This window comes from Mustelus asterias, chromosome 8 (genome assembly GCF_964213995.1).
Source record: "Mustelus asterias chromosome 8, sMusAst1.hap1.1, whole genome shotgun sequence".
Taxonomy (NCBI): Eukaryota; Metazoa; Chordata; class Chondrichthyes; order Carcharhiniformes; family Triakidae; genus Mustelus; species Mustelus asterias.
Window position 1 is genome coordinate 80,845,787 of NC_135808.1, and position 14,967 is coordinate 80,860,753.

The 14,967-nt window shown below is 41.8% G+C and overlaps 2 protein-coding genes across 8 annotated transcripts in view; one reads left to right on the forward strand and one right to left on the reverse strand.

The window, feature by feature from the left end:
- The window catches only part of smg7 (SMG7 nonsense mediated mRNA decay factor), a 129,662-nt gene extending 126,072 nt beyond the window's left edge, over nucleotides 1–3,590 (forward strand). For all 6 annotated transcript variants that reach the window (XM_078218329.1, XM_078218334.1, XM_078218330.1 and 3 more), the window contains one exon: nucleotides 1,271–3,590. In XM_078218329.1, the coding sequence (XP_078074455.1) occupies nucleotides 1,271–1,384 (114 nt within the window). In that variant the 3' untranslated portion in view covers nucleotides 1,385–3,590. The remainder of the gene's footprint in view (nucleotides 1–1,270) is intronic.
- Nucleotides 3,591–6,980: 3,390 nt separating this feature from the next.
- ncf2 (neutrophil cytosolic factor 2) overlaps nucleotides 6,981–14,967 on the reverse strand; it is a 47,682-nt gene continuing 39,695 nt past the window's right edge. Inside the window, exon 14 of one of the 2 annotated variants that reach the window (XM_078218337.1) lies at nucleotides 6,981–9,067. In XM_078218337.1, coding sequence (XP_078074463.1) covers nucleotides 8,961–9,067 — 107 coding nt within the window. In that variant the 3' untranslated portion in view covers nucleotides 6,981–8,960. The remainder of the gene's footprint in view (nucleotides 9,068–14,967) is intronic. The other variant, XM_078218336.1, reaches the window with a different exon arrangement.

A 14,967-nucleotide genomic window follows, 5' to 3' on the forward strand; every position in this document is an offset into this window, starting at 1 on the left:
CATATATCCCTTAATACATTTGGTTAACAAAAATCTATCAATTTCAGTTTTAGAATTAAAATTTGATCGAGCTTCAGTTGTCATTTGTGGAATTGCTACTGCCATTTTGCATGCGTATGTATTTCTTAACTTTAATCCTGAATGGTCCAGTTCCAATTTTTAGTCTATGCCCCTAGCTCTAGACTCCAACCAGTGGAAATAGTTTCTCTCTATCTGTTTCCCTTAATATCTTAAAAGGTTCAATCAAATTATCCCTTAATCTCAATTCCAGGGCTGCAGTCCTAGCTTGTGTAATCTGTCCTGGTAATTTAACCCATGGAATCCAAGTATGTTTCTCGTAAACCTATGCTGTACTTGCTTCAAGACCAATATATCCTTCCTAAGGTATGGTGTTCCAACTGCGCTCAATGCTCCAGGTGTGGTCTAACCAATGCTTTTTATAACTAAAGCATGACTTCTACCCCTTTGTATTCTGGATAGCAACCAGGAAAAGGGGCCTGGCTCATTAAGTTCTTTTTCTTCTATCCTCCCTGATACAGAGATGCTGATGCCAGTTGTAGCAGCCCATTTTGAGATCAGTGAATCCAGCACAGAAAGGCATTAAAATTCAACGTAAAAAATAATGAGCTAGACTGTAAAATGGCCACAGGCTGGCTATTGAATGTCTTATCTGCCCAAGACTTGTATTAATCAAGTCTGAAAGTGACAAAGGCATTGATGAGGGTTTCAGCAAAAGGGCTGAGGCAGAAGTAGGTGGCTTTAAATAAGTGAAAGTAAATGGTCTCTGAAAGAGAGGACGCTGAGTTGAAAATTGAACTCTTGATACACCTAAGTTGTATCAAACTCAGGCCCTAAATTTCCAGCCTAAAGTTACTCCCAGATGCCAAAAATACCTTTAAAAATATATATAGTTCCACTAAAGGCAAGCTGAATATAAAAATGGTTTAATGCATTTCATTTTTGATATTTTCTAGAATGCAAAGTTTCTTGCAATATTTTAATAATGATATCCAGCATCCTACAGTATATGGCCAATTTAAGGCTAAATCAGCAGGTATGACATTAGTTGAACAGCATTTATTTACCTGGTAGGAATTGGGTCTCAGGAAAGAAAGCTTATTCTCCCAATTTGGGCTCAATGTCTATAGAACTTTACTCAAAAATATTTTCCTTTATTGGCTGTTGAATTTCCATAATAAATTGTTTTCTTTATTTTTCTCTTTTCTTCCCCCCCCCCCCCCCCCCTTCCCTTTTCAACTTCCCTTTCCAGTCAATCTGGTCAAGTTCAATGATGCATCCTGGACCCTCTGCACTGGAGCAGTTGCTAATGCAGCAGAAACAGAAGCAACAGCGAGGACTCGGCACACTGAACCCACCACACTGAGAGGCACAATGGCATGACCGGTGAATCCAGGTTACACAACTCAAGGCATGTTGGGTTTGCATTACAACCCACGGTCCCCTGCAGGTGGCAGCCCTCTCCCCTCTGTTTTCTTGCTGATGAGAGGGCGTAAGCACTCCACCAGTGCTGCGTGTGCACAAAGCTGCTGCTGAGGAAAAAAACAAAAAAAGAACATTACATGCTTCCTGTCACTTCCAGAGGAAGGTCCATCACCTGTCTCACTCAGTTATCTCCTAAACACTTGATTCTGCTCAAAGATCTCCTATGTTCCTCTCCATTTTATACATCTCTAATATGGTTGGGCAATGGAGGGAGATGAGATGGGGAAGGAAAAATCAAGTGGGCTGAAGTAGTGTTGCATTGTAAAAAAAAAAATAAAACGAGGAGAATCAACTAATGAATGCTCTGCTAGTGAGGACGTGGTTACGTTTTTTAAATCCTCTATCATCTTGGTTTTTGAGAGTGATCATTTTCTGCTCTGTTAAGGAACAGGTGTGCTTGTAATCTCTAAATGTAGTGACACTGGCCCATTTGTCAGCTTTCCTCAAACCTATTACATAAGGATGTGTGGAGGCATTCTGTTAGTGAATTTATATGAAGGCAACTTTTCAGACAGGCAAGGGTTTTGTGTGTTTGAAAACAGCTTCACATCACTGCACCTTTAGCTAATAGATTTTTTAAAGGAAAAACTAGTCGTTAATGTCTATAGCTGCAGTAGTAATTACAATATTAAATACTTGTGATACTGTTCTGTAGCAGTCCTAGCTAAAATGGTGATAAGACGTGCAGCAGAGAGCTCTGCTTAAAACAAAAAAGCAGTAATTGCTAAGGATTTTAAATTAGTGGTTTTTGATTATAACAGTAGCTATAAATTTTACTATAGCATACCAACCTTGAAAGGGGTTAATTTATCTATTTAGTTCTAGTTCAGGCTTCTTTTAATTACTAGATAAGAACAGCTTTTGTCGGCTTCTGTCTGATGGTAATTTTTATTCCCAATTTGGCAGTGTCTTTCAAAGTGGAAAAAGGGTCCAGCAATGCTGCTGGTTCAGCAAAACGGGACACAAAGCAGGTGTGAGTGAGTGAGTATGTGGGCCACTTGTACTTGTGGGTGTGTGTTGATGCTTGTGGCCACCTGCTACTCCCATTTACAATTTAAGAAAATATATGAAAAGCATGGGTCATACACTGTGGTCATCATATCAGTAAAATTTCAGGCTCTTGAATGTAACAAACATTTCTGTCCTTTGAGCTTTGTGGAAAGATCTGAATGTATCGTTTGCAGACTCACATGGAAAATGCCTGTTAAAGCCATTCTTTAAGTCGCAGTAATGAAAATATTTTCAGTCAAAACTCGATTTCAATTGAATTTCTAATGGCAAAAGCTGATGTAACTGTGTAGGAACACATTTCTTTCTGTTCTTATTTAGGGATGGAAGAGTTACATGTCTGAGTAACTGAGAACTGTTCAAAACCAATGTCTCATGCTTGTGGGGAAAGTATGGAACTCAGGTGGGTGCTAGGACAATTCAGGCCAGGTTGGAATGAAGTGCAACACTAGGAAGAAGTGGAGAAAAGGAATTTTTTTTTTAGGAAAATGGTGTAATAACAACCTCTGCACAGTAGTAAAGACTTACAGATAGAAAACAACCAAGACGACTCCCACTGAGTTTTTTTAAGTCAAACAGTGCTCTGCACCACAGTTAGAAGCGCAGCTCCACAGCCAACCCACTGAAACATTCCACCGTTCTGGTCACCTAACTCTAAAACTACTCTGGTACTGAATCACCACGTCTCCCCCAGGTCTATTCACTGAGATGATAAGTCCCAGGCGGTTAGCAAAAGTACCAGGGCATGAATTCACATCCTGCATGCATGTATGCTGTTCGGAATAATTATATTTCTGGGGAACAGGAGCACTGCAAGAAAGATTATAGGGCCCTTGAAAAAAATGGTTTCTGTTCTAAGCTTTTGTGTTCATGTCTTTTTTGTGTAAGAACTTGTGCAGCAATTGCTGGAATCAGCTTTGCCTTCAATAAATGAAACCATGTTCTAAATAAAACTGTTTATGTTTAATCACTTGTTCTTCTGTGCACAGTGTTTTCCTTTAAGAATGATCTTTGAAGGAAAAATCTACAAACATTGGTGTGGTGCTAAACTTACATTAAATACTGTTAAACATGCAAGATATGTTGTGTTGTGTGCTACTTCAATTTTCATAATTGTCTACATTTTCTTTTAAGTTATCCAGAGCAGACGTCAGCAGGATTCCAGGCTGCTATGCAGTGAACCTTGCTAAGAATGGTTGGGAATTGGGTTTGTGTCGAATGTTTCCGGCATTGAATAGCATAGCGGAACACCCTGTGCTTGTATATAAAGACAGTAAGAGTTTTAATTACACCAGGTTAAAGTCCAACAGGTTTATTTGGTAGCAAATGCCATTAGCTTTCGGAGCGCTGCTCCTTCGTCAGATGGAGTGGATATCTGCTCTCAAACAGGGCATACAGGGGCACAAAATCAAGTTACAGAATACTGATTAGAATGCGAATCTCTACAGCCAACCAGGTCTTAAAGATACAGACAATATGAGTGGAGGGAGCATTAAGCACAGGTTAAAGAGATGTGTATTGTCTCCAGACAGGACAGTCAGTGAGATTCTGTAAGTCCAGGAGGCAAGCTGTGGGGGTTACTGATAGTGTGACATAAATCCAAGATCCCGGTTTAGGCCATCCTCATGTGTGCGGAACTTGGCTATCAGTTTCTGCTCAGCGACTCTGAGCTGTCATGTGGACAGCGCAGAGTCCTTTGGACTCATGGTGAACAATCACTGAAACAACTATATGATGACATCAACAAGTTCCATCCCACCATCAGACTCACCATGGACTACTCTCCGGAATCGGTTGCATTCTTGGACACACGCATCTCCATTAAGGACGGTCACCTCAGCACCTCACTGTACCGCAAGCCCACGGATAACCTCACGATGCTCCACTTCTCCAGCTTCCACCCTAAACACGTTAAAGAAGCCATACCCTATGGACAAGCCCTCCATATACACAGGATCTGCTCGGGTGAGGAGGATCGCAACTGACACCTCCAGACGCTGAAAGATGCCCTCATAAGAGCAGGATATGGCGCTCAACTCATCGATCGACAGTTCTGATGCGCCACAGCGAAAAACCGCACCGACCTCCTCAGAAGACAAACACAGGACACGGTGGACAGAGTACCCTTCGTCGTCCAGTACTTCCCCGGAGTGGAGAAGCTACGGCATCTCCTCCAGAGCCTTCAACATGTCATTGATGAAGACTAACATCTCGCCAAGACCATCCCCACACCCCCACTTGCCTTCAAACAACCGCAAAACCTCAAACAGACCATTGTCCGCAGCAAACTACCCAGCCTTCGGGAGAACAGTGACCACAACACCACACAACCCTGCCACAGCAACCTCTGCAAGACGTGCCGGATCATCGACACGGATGCCATCATCTCATGTGAGAACACCATCTACCAGGTACACGGTACCTACTCTTGCAACTCGGCCAATGTTGTCTATCTGATACGCTGCAGGAAAGGATGTCCTGAGGCATGGTACATTGGGGAAACCATGCAGACGCTACGACAACGGACGAATGAACACTGCTTGACAATCACCAGGCAAGACTGTTCTCTTCCTGTGGGGGAGCACTTCAGCGGTCACGGGCATTCAGCCTCTGATCTTCGGGTAAGCGTTCTCCAAGGTGGCCTTCACGACACGAGAGCGCAGAGTCGCTGAGCAGAAACTGATAGCCAAATTCCGCACACATGAGGACGGCCTAAACCGGGATCTTGGATTTATGTCACACTATCAGTAACCCCCACAGCTTGCCTCCTGGATTTGCAGAATCTCACTGGCTGTCCTGTCTGGAGACAATACACATCTCTTTAACCTGTGCCTAATGCTCCCTCCACTCACATCGTCTGTATCTTTAAGACCTGGTTGGCTGTAGAGATTCACATTCTAATCAGTATTCTGAAACTTGATTTTGTGTCTCTGTATGCCATGTTTGAGAGCAGATATCCACTCCATCTGACGAAGGAGCAGCGCTCCGAAAGCACATGGCATTTGCTACCAAGTAAACCTGTTGGTCTTTAACCTGGTGTTGTTAAAACTCTTGCTGTGTTTACCCCAGTCCAATGCCGGCATCTCCACATCTTGTATATAAAGGCCATGATATGGAGATGCCGGTGTTGGACTGGGGTGGACAAGATGAGAGGTCACATGACGCCAGGTTATAGTCCAACAGGTTTATTTGAAATCACAAGCTTTCCGAATGCTGTTCCTTCATCCGACAAAGGAGCAGTGCTCCGAAAGCTTGTGATTTCAAATAAACCTGTTGGATTGTAACCTGGTGTCATGTGACTTCTCAAATTGTATATAAAGGACTAGCTGCCCATGAACAAGATTTCAGTTGGAAGCACTCCCATCTGAGTCAGAAGGTTGTGTTCAAGTCCCACTCCAGAACCTGAGCACAAAAGTCTAAGATTCTCTGGTACAGTACTGGTGGATTGCCGGAGGTGCTGTCTTTCAGTTAGCACTGCTGTTCCTCAGCGCTGGAGTCCTGGGTTCAATTCTGGCCTCGGTTCACTATCTGTGTGGAGTTCGCACATTCTCCCTGTATCTGTGTGGGTTTTCTCCAGGGGCAATCGCAGAGGCCTGTGACTGATCCCCCACCCCCCAAAATCCAATCACGTTGCAGAGTGGCAGCACCCCATGCACCCCCACCCCTGGATCGGGCTGCCTGCTTCATGCTCCCACCACCTTCAGGTCCCCACCCCTGGCACTACCTGGTGGGCAGTGCCAAGGTGTCAGGCTGGCACTGCCCAAGGGCCACCCCCTTGCCCTCTGCCTCCGAGGGGAGGGGGGGTCCTCAATAGCCTCCGGTTCCACCAGCGAGGGCAATATGATTGTTATCCATTCATGGGGAGCAGGTGTTTTCCTCGCTGGTGGGAACCTCTTGACGAGGCCATAAAACAAGTGAGCCTGGATGATTGAGTGCTGGGCTCACTAAGCACATGCAAATAAGCATTTCAATATATTTAAATAAATTATTCAGCGCCTCACCAGAAATCCAGCTCGTAAAATTGCGAGAGCTGAGAAATCAGGCGTGATTTTACCGGCTCGCTCTGCCCATCGATGGGTGGGTCGAGCCAGTAAAATTCCACCTGCTATCTTTTGCCAGCAAAAAGAAAATAGCCTTCCAAAAATTCTCATGAGACTTGATATTCAGCAATGATTTGATTAACCAAATGTGTTGAAACTTAATATGCTTAATGACAGAAGAGTGAATAGTGTTGCTTGTTGAGCCCATTCTTTTAAGTTTACACATCTTTGCAAACTTGAATGCATCCTGGAGAGCTGTTAACTGGTGAGGCGGATTAGATGTTGTACAACCTTCTCAGTGATTCTCAGTTTTAACGTTATTGAAAAACATGCAGGCAGAAAACGTGCTGCAGACTGCCGAGTTTGTTAGAATCTTCATCTATTTGTGTGACAAAGCTATGGGAAAAACAAAATGGTAAGGACAAAATTGGCAATTTCAGCAACAGAATGTATTTATTAGTGCCAAATGTCCCGTCCCATGCCACTTGTCGAGACAATATAAACCATGTATACAATTTTAAAAGGAGTTCAGGAGTAGGGCAACCAAGGAATATATGTGCACAAATCACTTAAGGTGAGAAAGCAGTTAAAAGACATTCCGGGCTTTGTAAATAAAGCCATAAAATACAAAAATGCGGTTATGAAGAACCTTTATGGAAGGTTTGGTCTCAACTGGAGTTTTGTTTCCGACTCTGGGCACCACACTTTAGGAAGGGTGTGAAATGCTGAATCTCGGTATGCAGAAAAGATTAAGAATGGTTTCAGGGATGAGTGGACTTTAGTTAGGGGAATAGATTGAAGCAGCTGGGGCTGCTCTCCTTAAAACCGGTTGAGAGGTGATTTGATAAAGAGATGTTCTAAAATGTGAGATCGAGACAGAATATAGTGAGAAACTCCTCCCATTTGATGAAAAGGTCAAGAATCCAAGGATACCAATTTAAGATGAATAACAAAAGGGGGAGTGGGGGACAATTATAGAGACGTTTAAAAACCACTGAGAATTTCAAAATTGATCTGTTGTGCATCAGTGGATGGGAACTTGAAGTAAGTTAGGACATAGGCAGGAGAGTTTTGAATAACATAGCTCCGAGGATGGAAGATGGGAGGCTGATCAGGATAGTCTTGAATAGTCGAGTTTACAGGTGACCAAGGCATGGATGGGAATTTCAGCAGCAGATGAGTTGAGGCAGGCGATGTTAGGGAGATGGAAATAGACAATTTTGGTAATGGTGTGAATATGAGGTTGGAAGCTCATCCTGGGGCCAAATATGGTTGTGCACAGTGGTTCAATCTCAGACAGTTGATAAGGTGAAGGATGAAGTTCAGATAAAGCTGAGAAATGGATGTGTAACAATTTGGTTGTACTTTTTATAGACATGACTTTGGGGAGAAAGAAAGCATTGTATCTGTAACCACACAAGGGGAGGCATTAAATGAGATTGTTGGTAAAAACCTGTTGCTGTCCTTGAAACAAATCACATTGGTACTTTAGCAACAGCCCTGAATTTCAGAACAAGTTTTTTTTCGCCTCCTGGGTCAAAGAAACTCAGTCAATAAATTTGAATATCCTGGACTTCCTTCGTCAACATAGCGAACACCATCCGTGCTAGTAACTGTAGTTTAGTCTCTCTTTGCAAAACCTGAATGTATTATTAAACTCGTGCTAATAGAAAAAAAATTGTAATATGATTGTTCTAATACATTTCAATCACCTGGTTGATTAGGGAAGATGGCCAATGTAATCCCAGTCATTGAAGACGTCAGGTGATGCTGGATGCTGTAAACCTGTTCATTTGGCTTCAGTGAGAAAAATACTCCATTATCAAGTAAGCAAGCAACAACTGATGAATGAGAGAAAACTAATCTAATCCGTTATGGGTTTATTTATATTTTGTTACTGCTGAAATAATGTTTATGTGTTGGAATCTTTGATTCCTCCGAAGTAAAAATTACAATTTTGTTTTTTGTCATCTGAGAACAGAATCGATGCAACAACCAAACAATTCAACTTTGCATTCTTGTTCATAGTTAAGACTGTAACGAAGGGCATTCGAGACAAACATTTTTGGGAAAGGGAGATGTTTTGAGCAGTTAGATGTTATCTAAGAGGTCTGCAGTGTAGTTGTACTTAACTACATGTTCTGACTTGCACAATACAATTTTGAATGGTGCAAACTAGTTGTACTAAGTTACGTTGCCTTGTAACACAATAAACAAAGGAAACTCAGTATTTTCTCTCTCCTTTGGCAACATTCACAAGCAAGTCCAAACACTTATCAAAACACTCAAATTAATTCAATTTAAAAACAAAAATTCAATCCACTAAATAACTTTATCTGTGGATAATAATTCCATTATAACCCGAGGAGAAAGGAACCACTTCGAAATCTGCACGCATTTACATGTGCTTTACATTCCTGAATCCATAATTTCAGCCATGCTTAATTCTTTGACGAATGTTGCTGGGAAGATACCGGTGTTTCCTTTGCATTGTCCTTCCAGCCAATTATTGTTTACTGTGGAAGAAAGCAAAAGTAGGAAAGGATGTTTAAACACAGGTTTGTAATTAGATACGAAGTTTGACTTCAAAGAAAAGTACATTTGTGACTATCAATGTATGATGAATTTATATGTAGGATTTACTTCATTGATTCATAATTGCAGAACAAGCCTTCAGTTCTCCTCCTGCTAACTTTCACAAAAGTGAACATGTACACATTAACAAATGTCCATGTTCCTCTTCAAAATACCAATGCTAATGTTAGGCTTCCATAGATAAAATGTTACTATCAGGCTGGATAAGGAAAGCTCAGATGTATGGGAAATCAAAAGGAATTAATAAATAAAAGCAAGTGAGGAACCTAAAGAGGAGAAAGTTGTCCATTTGAAAATACAGTAAATGGCAGTGGTATTTAAGAAATACTTTGCCTCCGTCCAAAAGAATTATTTTCAAGAGGTGAACTTTGAAGTGGCTGAGTGAGGTGAGTGTAGAAAGAGGGCTATTATGATGGATATTTTAGTTAAGCTAAAGGAAGATAATATGCCATGGTCTGATATCTTGGGACCATGAAGGAGAAGAGTAAACCAGGATTTTAGGGGCAGTTAGAAGGTATTGAAATTAGCAGATGTACCTGTGGCACTTGCCCAAGGCCAAACCCAAACCTCCAAAGGAATGTTAAGATGTGTGGGGGGGATGAATAAAGATGACAGATGGAATTCAATGTCAGTAAGTTTTAAATTATGCATTTTCATAAAATAAATGACAGTGAGCTCAGTGCTGTGAAATAGCAGCTCTAGTCACCAAGGTTATAATTGAAAAGTAGCTAATTTGATGCAAGGAGTATTACGTGTGTGGTGTGTGTCGACTGACTCAGGTAGCACACTTGCCTGTGAATTATAAGATTCTGGGTTTAGGTCCCGTTCCAGGGATTAAGTATGAAAATCATGGCCAACATTCCACTGCAATACTGAAGGATCATTACACTTGGAGCTTAACACCTTTCAAATGAGACATTAAACTTCCTCTGTGTGGAAGCAGATATGATAATGATTTTTAAGGGGCAGCTGGACAAATACATAAATAGGATGGGAATGAGGGATATGGTCCCTGGAAGTGTAGGGGATTTTAGTTCAGTCAGGCAGCATGGTCGGTGCAGGCTTGGAGGGCCGAAGGGCCTGTTCCTGTGATGTAATTTTCTTCTTTTTGTGCTTAGGTGGGTATGAGAGATCACATGGCCCTATTTTGAAGAGGAGCAGGGAAGTTAATCTAACCTGGCCAATATTTATCCTTCAATCAACATTTATAAAATTAGATGGCCATGGCACAATGGTTAGCACTGATGCCTCACAGTGCCAGGGACCTGGGTTCGATTCCTGGCTTGGATCAGTGTCTGCACAGGTTTCCTCCGGTTTCTTTCCACAGTGTGAAAGATGTGCATTGGCCATGCTAAAATTCTCCCTCAGTGTACCCGAACAGGCACCGAAATGTAGTGACTAGGGATTTTCACAGTAACTTCATTGTAGTGTTAATGTCAGCCTACTTCTGACACTAATAAATAAACTTAAATTATCAAATTGCTATTTATGGAAGCTTGCTGTGTTAAATTAGCTGCCATGTTTCGTATATTACAGCAGTGACTATACTTCAAAAAGTACCTCCTTGGCTGCAAAACACCATGACCACTGGCATTTCAAAGTGCTTTATAAATGCAAGTTTTTTTGCAGTATAGAAAGGATATTTGAAGGTTACAATTCAATTAACTAGATTGCTGCCTATTACAAGCAAGAAATAAATATGAAAAGCATGCAAAATCACATCCTTTCAAAAATGACAAGGGTATTTAAAATTACAGACGGATTGAAGCAGACAGCTTCTGGTAGTTTAGGTGTTCAGACCATGAGATCATAGAAGATTAAATATAACAAACCAATAGAAACTAAGGCACTAGAATTTATCTTTCATGCGCTTTCATCAATGCTACTGTCCACACTTTATATTAATGATTAAGACTTAGGAAGTAGAAACAATCTCAATGAACTGCAACAAATTACAAGACAACAAACTTGTGAAATGGGTATCTAACTGGCAAATTAATTTAAACACTAATGTGCGGTACTGTTATTTGGAAAGAATCCAGTAGTTTTGAGGAGCAACAGTTTCTGAGAATACAAATCACAGAAGTAGCAATGCAGGTTGATACAGCATAAAAAAGCAAAGGAAGCAACAATATATTTCTAAATATAAAAACAGAATTTTATGTTGATCCTGTATTGAAATTTGGTTAAATATCAGAACATAGAGAAAGAGGTGATGAAAGTCTTAAAGTGCCTCAAGGTAGGTAAACCCCCAGGCCTTGATTAAGTGTATCTCAGGACGTTGTGGGAGGCTGGGGAGGAAATTGCAGGTCCCCTAGCAGAGATATTTGAATCATCGACAGCCACAGGTGAGGTGCCTGAAGATTGGAGGGTGGCAAATGCTGTGCCTTTGTTTAAAAAGTGCTATAGGGAAAAGCCTGGGAACTACAGGCCGGTGAGCCTAACATCTGTAGTGGGTAAGTTGTTAGAAGGTATTCAGAGAGGCAAGGACTGATTAGGGAGAGTCAGCATGGCTTTGAGTGGAAAATCATGCCTCACAAATTTGATTGAGTTTTTTGAAGGGGTAACCAAGGAGGTAGATGAGAGCAGTGCAGTTGTTCTTGACCACATGGATGTTAGCAAGGTAGTTTGTTGCATAAGGTTAAATCTCTCCAGATTCTGGATGAGGTAACTAAATGGATGCAAAATTGACTTGATGACTGAAGATGGGGTGATTGTAGAGGGTTGTTTTTCAAACTGGGGGTGTGTGACCAGCAGTGTGCCTCAGGGATCACTGTTATTTGTTATTTATATTAGTGATTTGAATGAGAATTTAGGAGGCATGGTTAGTAAGTTTGCAGATGACACCATGATTGATGGCATAGTGGACAGTGAAGAAGATTATCTAGGATTGCAACGGGATCTTGATCAATTGGGCCAGTGTGCAGACGGAGTTTAATATAGGTAAATGTGAGATGATGCATTTTGGTAGATCAAACCAGGGCAGGACTTACTCAGTTAATGGTAGGGTGTTGGAGAGAGTTATAGAACAAAGAGATCTAGGAATACAGGTTCATAGCTCTTTGAAAGTGAAGGCACAGGTGGACAGAGTGGTGAAGAAGGCATTCAGCATGCTTGGTTTCATTGGTCAGAAAATAGAATACAGGAGTTGGGACGTCTTGTTAAAGTTGTACAAGACACTGGTAAGGTCACACTTGGAACACTGTACAGTTCTGGTCACCCTATTATAGAAAGGATATTATTAAACTAGAAAGAGTGCAGAAAAGATTTACCAGGATGCTACTGGGAGTTGATTGTTTGAGTTATAAGAAGAGGGTGGACAGACTGAGACTTTTTCCCCTGGAGCATAGGAGACTTGGAGGTGATCTTATGGAGGTCTACAAAATAATGAGAGAGGCATAGATAAGGTAGATAGTCAACATCTTTTCCCAAAGGTAGGGGAGCCTAAAGCTAGAGGGCATAGGTTTAAGGGGAGAGATACAAAAGGGTCCAGAGGGGCAATTTATTCACACACGGTGGTGAGTGTCTGGAATAATCTGCCAGAGGTAGTAGTAGAGGTAGATAAAATTTGCCTTTTAAAAAGCATTTAGACAGTTACATGAGTAAGATGGGTATAGAGGGATATGGGCCAAACGTGGGCAATTGGGACTAGCTTAGTGGTTAAAAGGGCAGAGTTGGGCAGAAGGGCCTGTTTCCATGCTGTAAACCTCTGACTCTATGGTCACTGTATATAATACAAAAGGATACAGGGACTGGAGAGAGTGCAAAAAAGATTTACAAGAATGATACTAGATTTATGATGTATCCATCAGGAAGGGATTGACATGATGGGTCTCTTTCCTCTTTCTAAAGAAGGAGATTGAGGGCTGGTGACCTAATAGAGGACTTTAGAATAACGAAAAGCTTTGAAAGAGTGAACAATATCTTTCCACTTGAGAACAAACAAAACTAGAGAACAACAATGTTCCTCGTGAGCTGCTCAGCCATGAGTCCCTAAACAGGCCACACATAAGTTAACTCCTTTATAGAGCTGGGCACTTAAATTCCCTGCAGGCTCCAAAAAAGATGAGGGAACTTTGATCAGCAAAACAGCAACATGGAATTCAGAAGGAACCTCTTCATAGAACCATAGAAAATTACAGCTCAGAAACAGGCCTTTTGGCCCTTCTTGTCTTTTTTTGCCTAGTCCCACTGACCTGTACTTGGACCATATCCCTCCACACCCGCTCATCCATGAACCCGTCCAAGTTTTTCTTGGCAGCTCATTCCACACTCCCACTACTCTCTGCATGAAGAAGCCCCCCCTAATATTCCCTTTAAACTTTTCTCCTTTCACCCTTAGCCCATGCCCTCTGGTTTTTTTCTCCCCTAGCCTCTGGAAAAAGCCTGCTTGCATTCACTCTATCTATACCCATCAAAATCTTATACACCTCTATCAAATCTCCCCTCATTCTTCTACGCTCCAGGGAATAAAGTCCCAACCTATTCAATCTCTCTGTGACTCAGCTTCTCAAGTCCCGGCAACATCCTTGTGAACCTTCTCTGCACTCTTTCAACCTTATTTACATCCTTCCTGTAACTAGGTGACCAAAACTGTACACAATACTCTAAATTCAGCCTCACCAATGCCTTATATGACCTTACCATAACACTCCAACTTTTATACTCGATACTCCGATTTATAAAGGCCAATGTACCAAAGGCACTCTTTACGACCCTGTCCACCTGTGATGTCACTTTTAGGGAATTCTGTACCTGTATTCCTAGATCCCTCTGTTCAACTGCACTCTTCCGAGTCCTACCATTTACCCTGTACGTTCTACTTTGGTTTGTCCTTCCAAAGTGCAATATCTCACACTTGTCTGCGTTAAATTCCATTTGCCATTTTTCAGCCCATTTTTCTAGTTGGTCCAAATCCTTCTGCAAGCTTTGAAAACCTTCCTCACTGTCCACTACACTTCCAATCTTTGTATCATCAGCAAATTTGCTAATCCAATTTACCACATTATCATCCAGATCATTGATGTAGATGACAAACAACAATGGACCCAACACCAATCCCTGCGGCACACCACTAGTCGCAGGCCTCCACTCAGAGAAGCAATCCTCCACAACCACACTCTGGCTTTTTCCATTGAGCCAGTGTCGAATCCAATTTACTACCTCCCCATGTATACCCAGCGACTGAACCTTCCTAACTAACCTCCCATGAGGGACCTTGTCAAAGGCCTTGCTGAAATCCAGGTAGACAACATCCACCGTCTTCCCTTCATCCACTTTCCTGGTAACCTCTTCGAAAAACTCTAATAGATTGGTCAAACATTACCTACCACTCACAAAGCCATGTTGACTCTCCCTAATAAGTCCCTGTCTATCCAAATATTTGTAGATCCTATCCCTTATCACACCTTCCAATAACTTGCCCACCACCGACGTCAAACTTACTGGCTTATAATTTCCCGGATTTCTTTTGGAACCTTTTTTAAACAACGGAACAACATGAGCCACCCTCCAATCATCCGGCACCTCCCCCGTGAATACTAACATTTTAAATATGCCTGCCAGGGCCCCTGCAAGTTCAACACTAGCTTCCCTCAAGGTCTGTGGGAATACCCTGTCCGGTCCTGGGGATTTATCCACTCTGATTTGCCTCAAGATAGCAAGCACCTCCTTCCCTTTAATCTGTAAAGTTTCCATGACCTCCCTACCTGTTTGCCATATTTCCGTAGACTCCATGCCCGTTTCCTCAGTAAATACGGATGCAAAAAAAACCATTTAGTATCTTCCCCCATCTCTTTTGGTTCCATACACAGTCTACCAC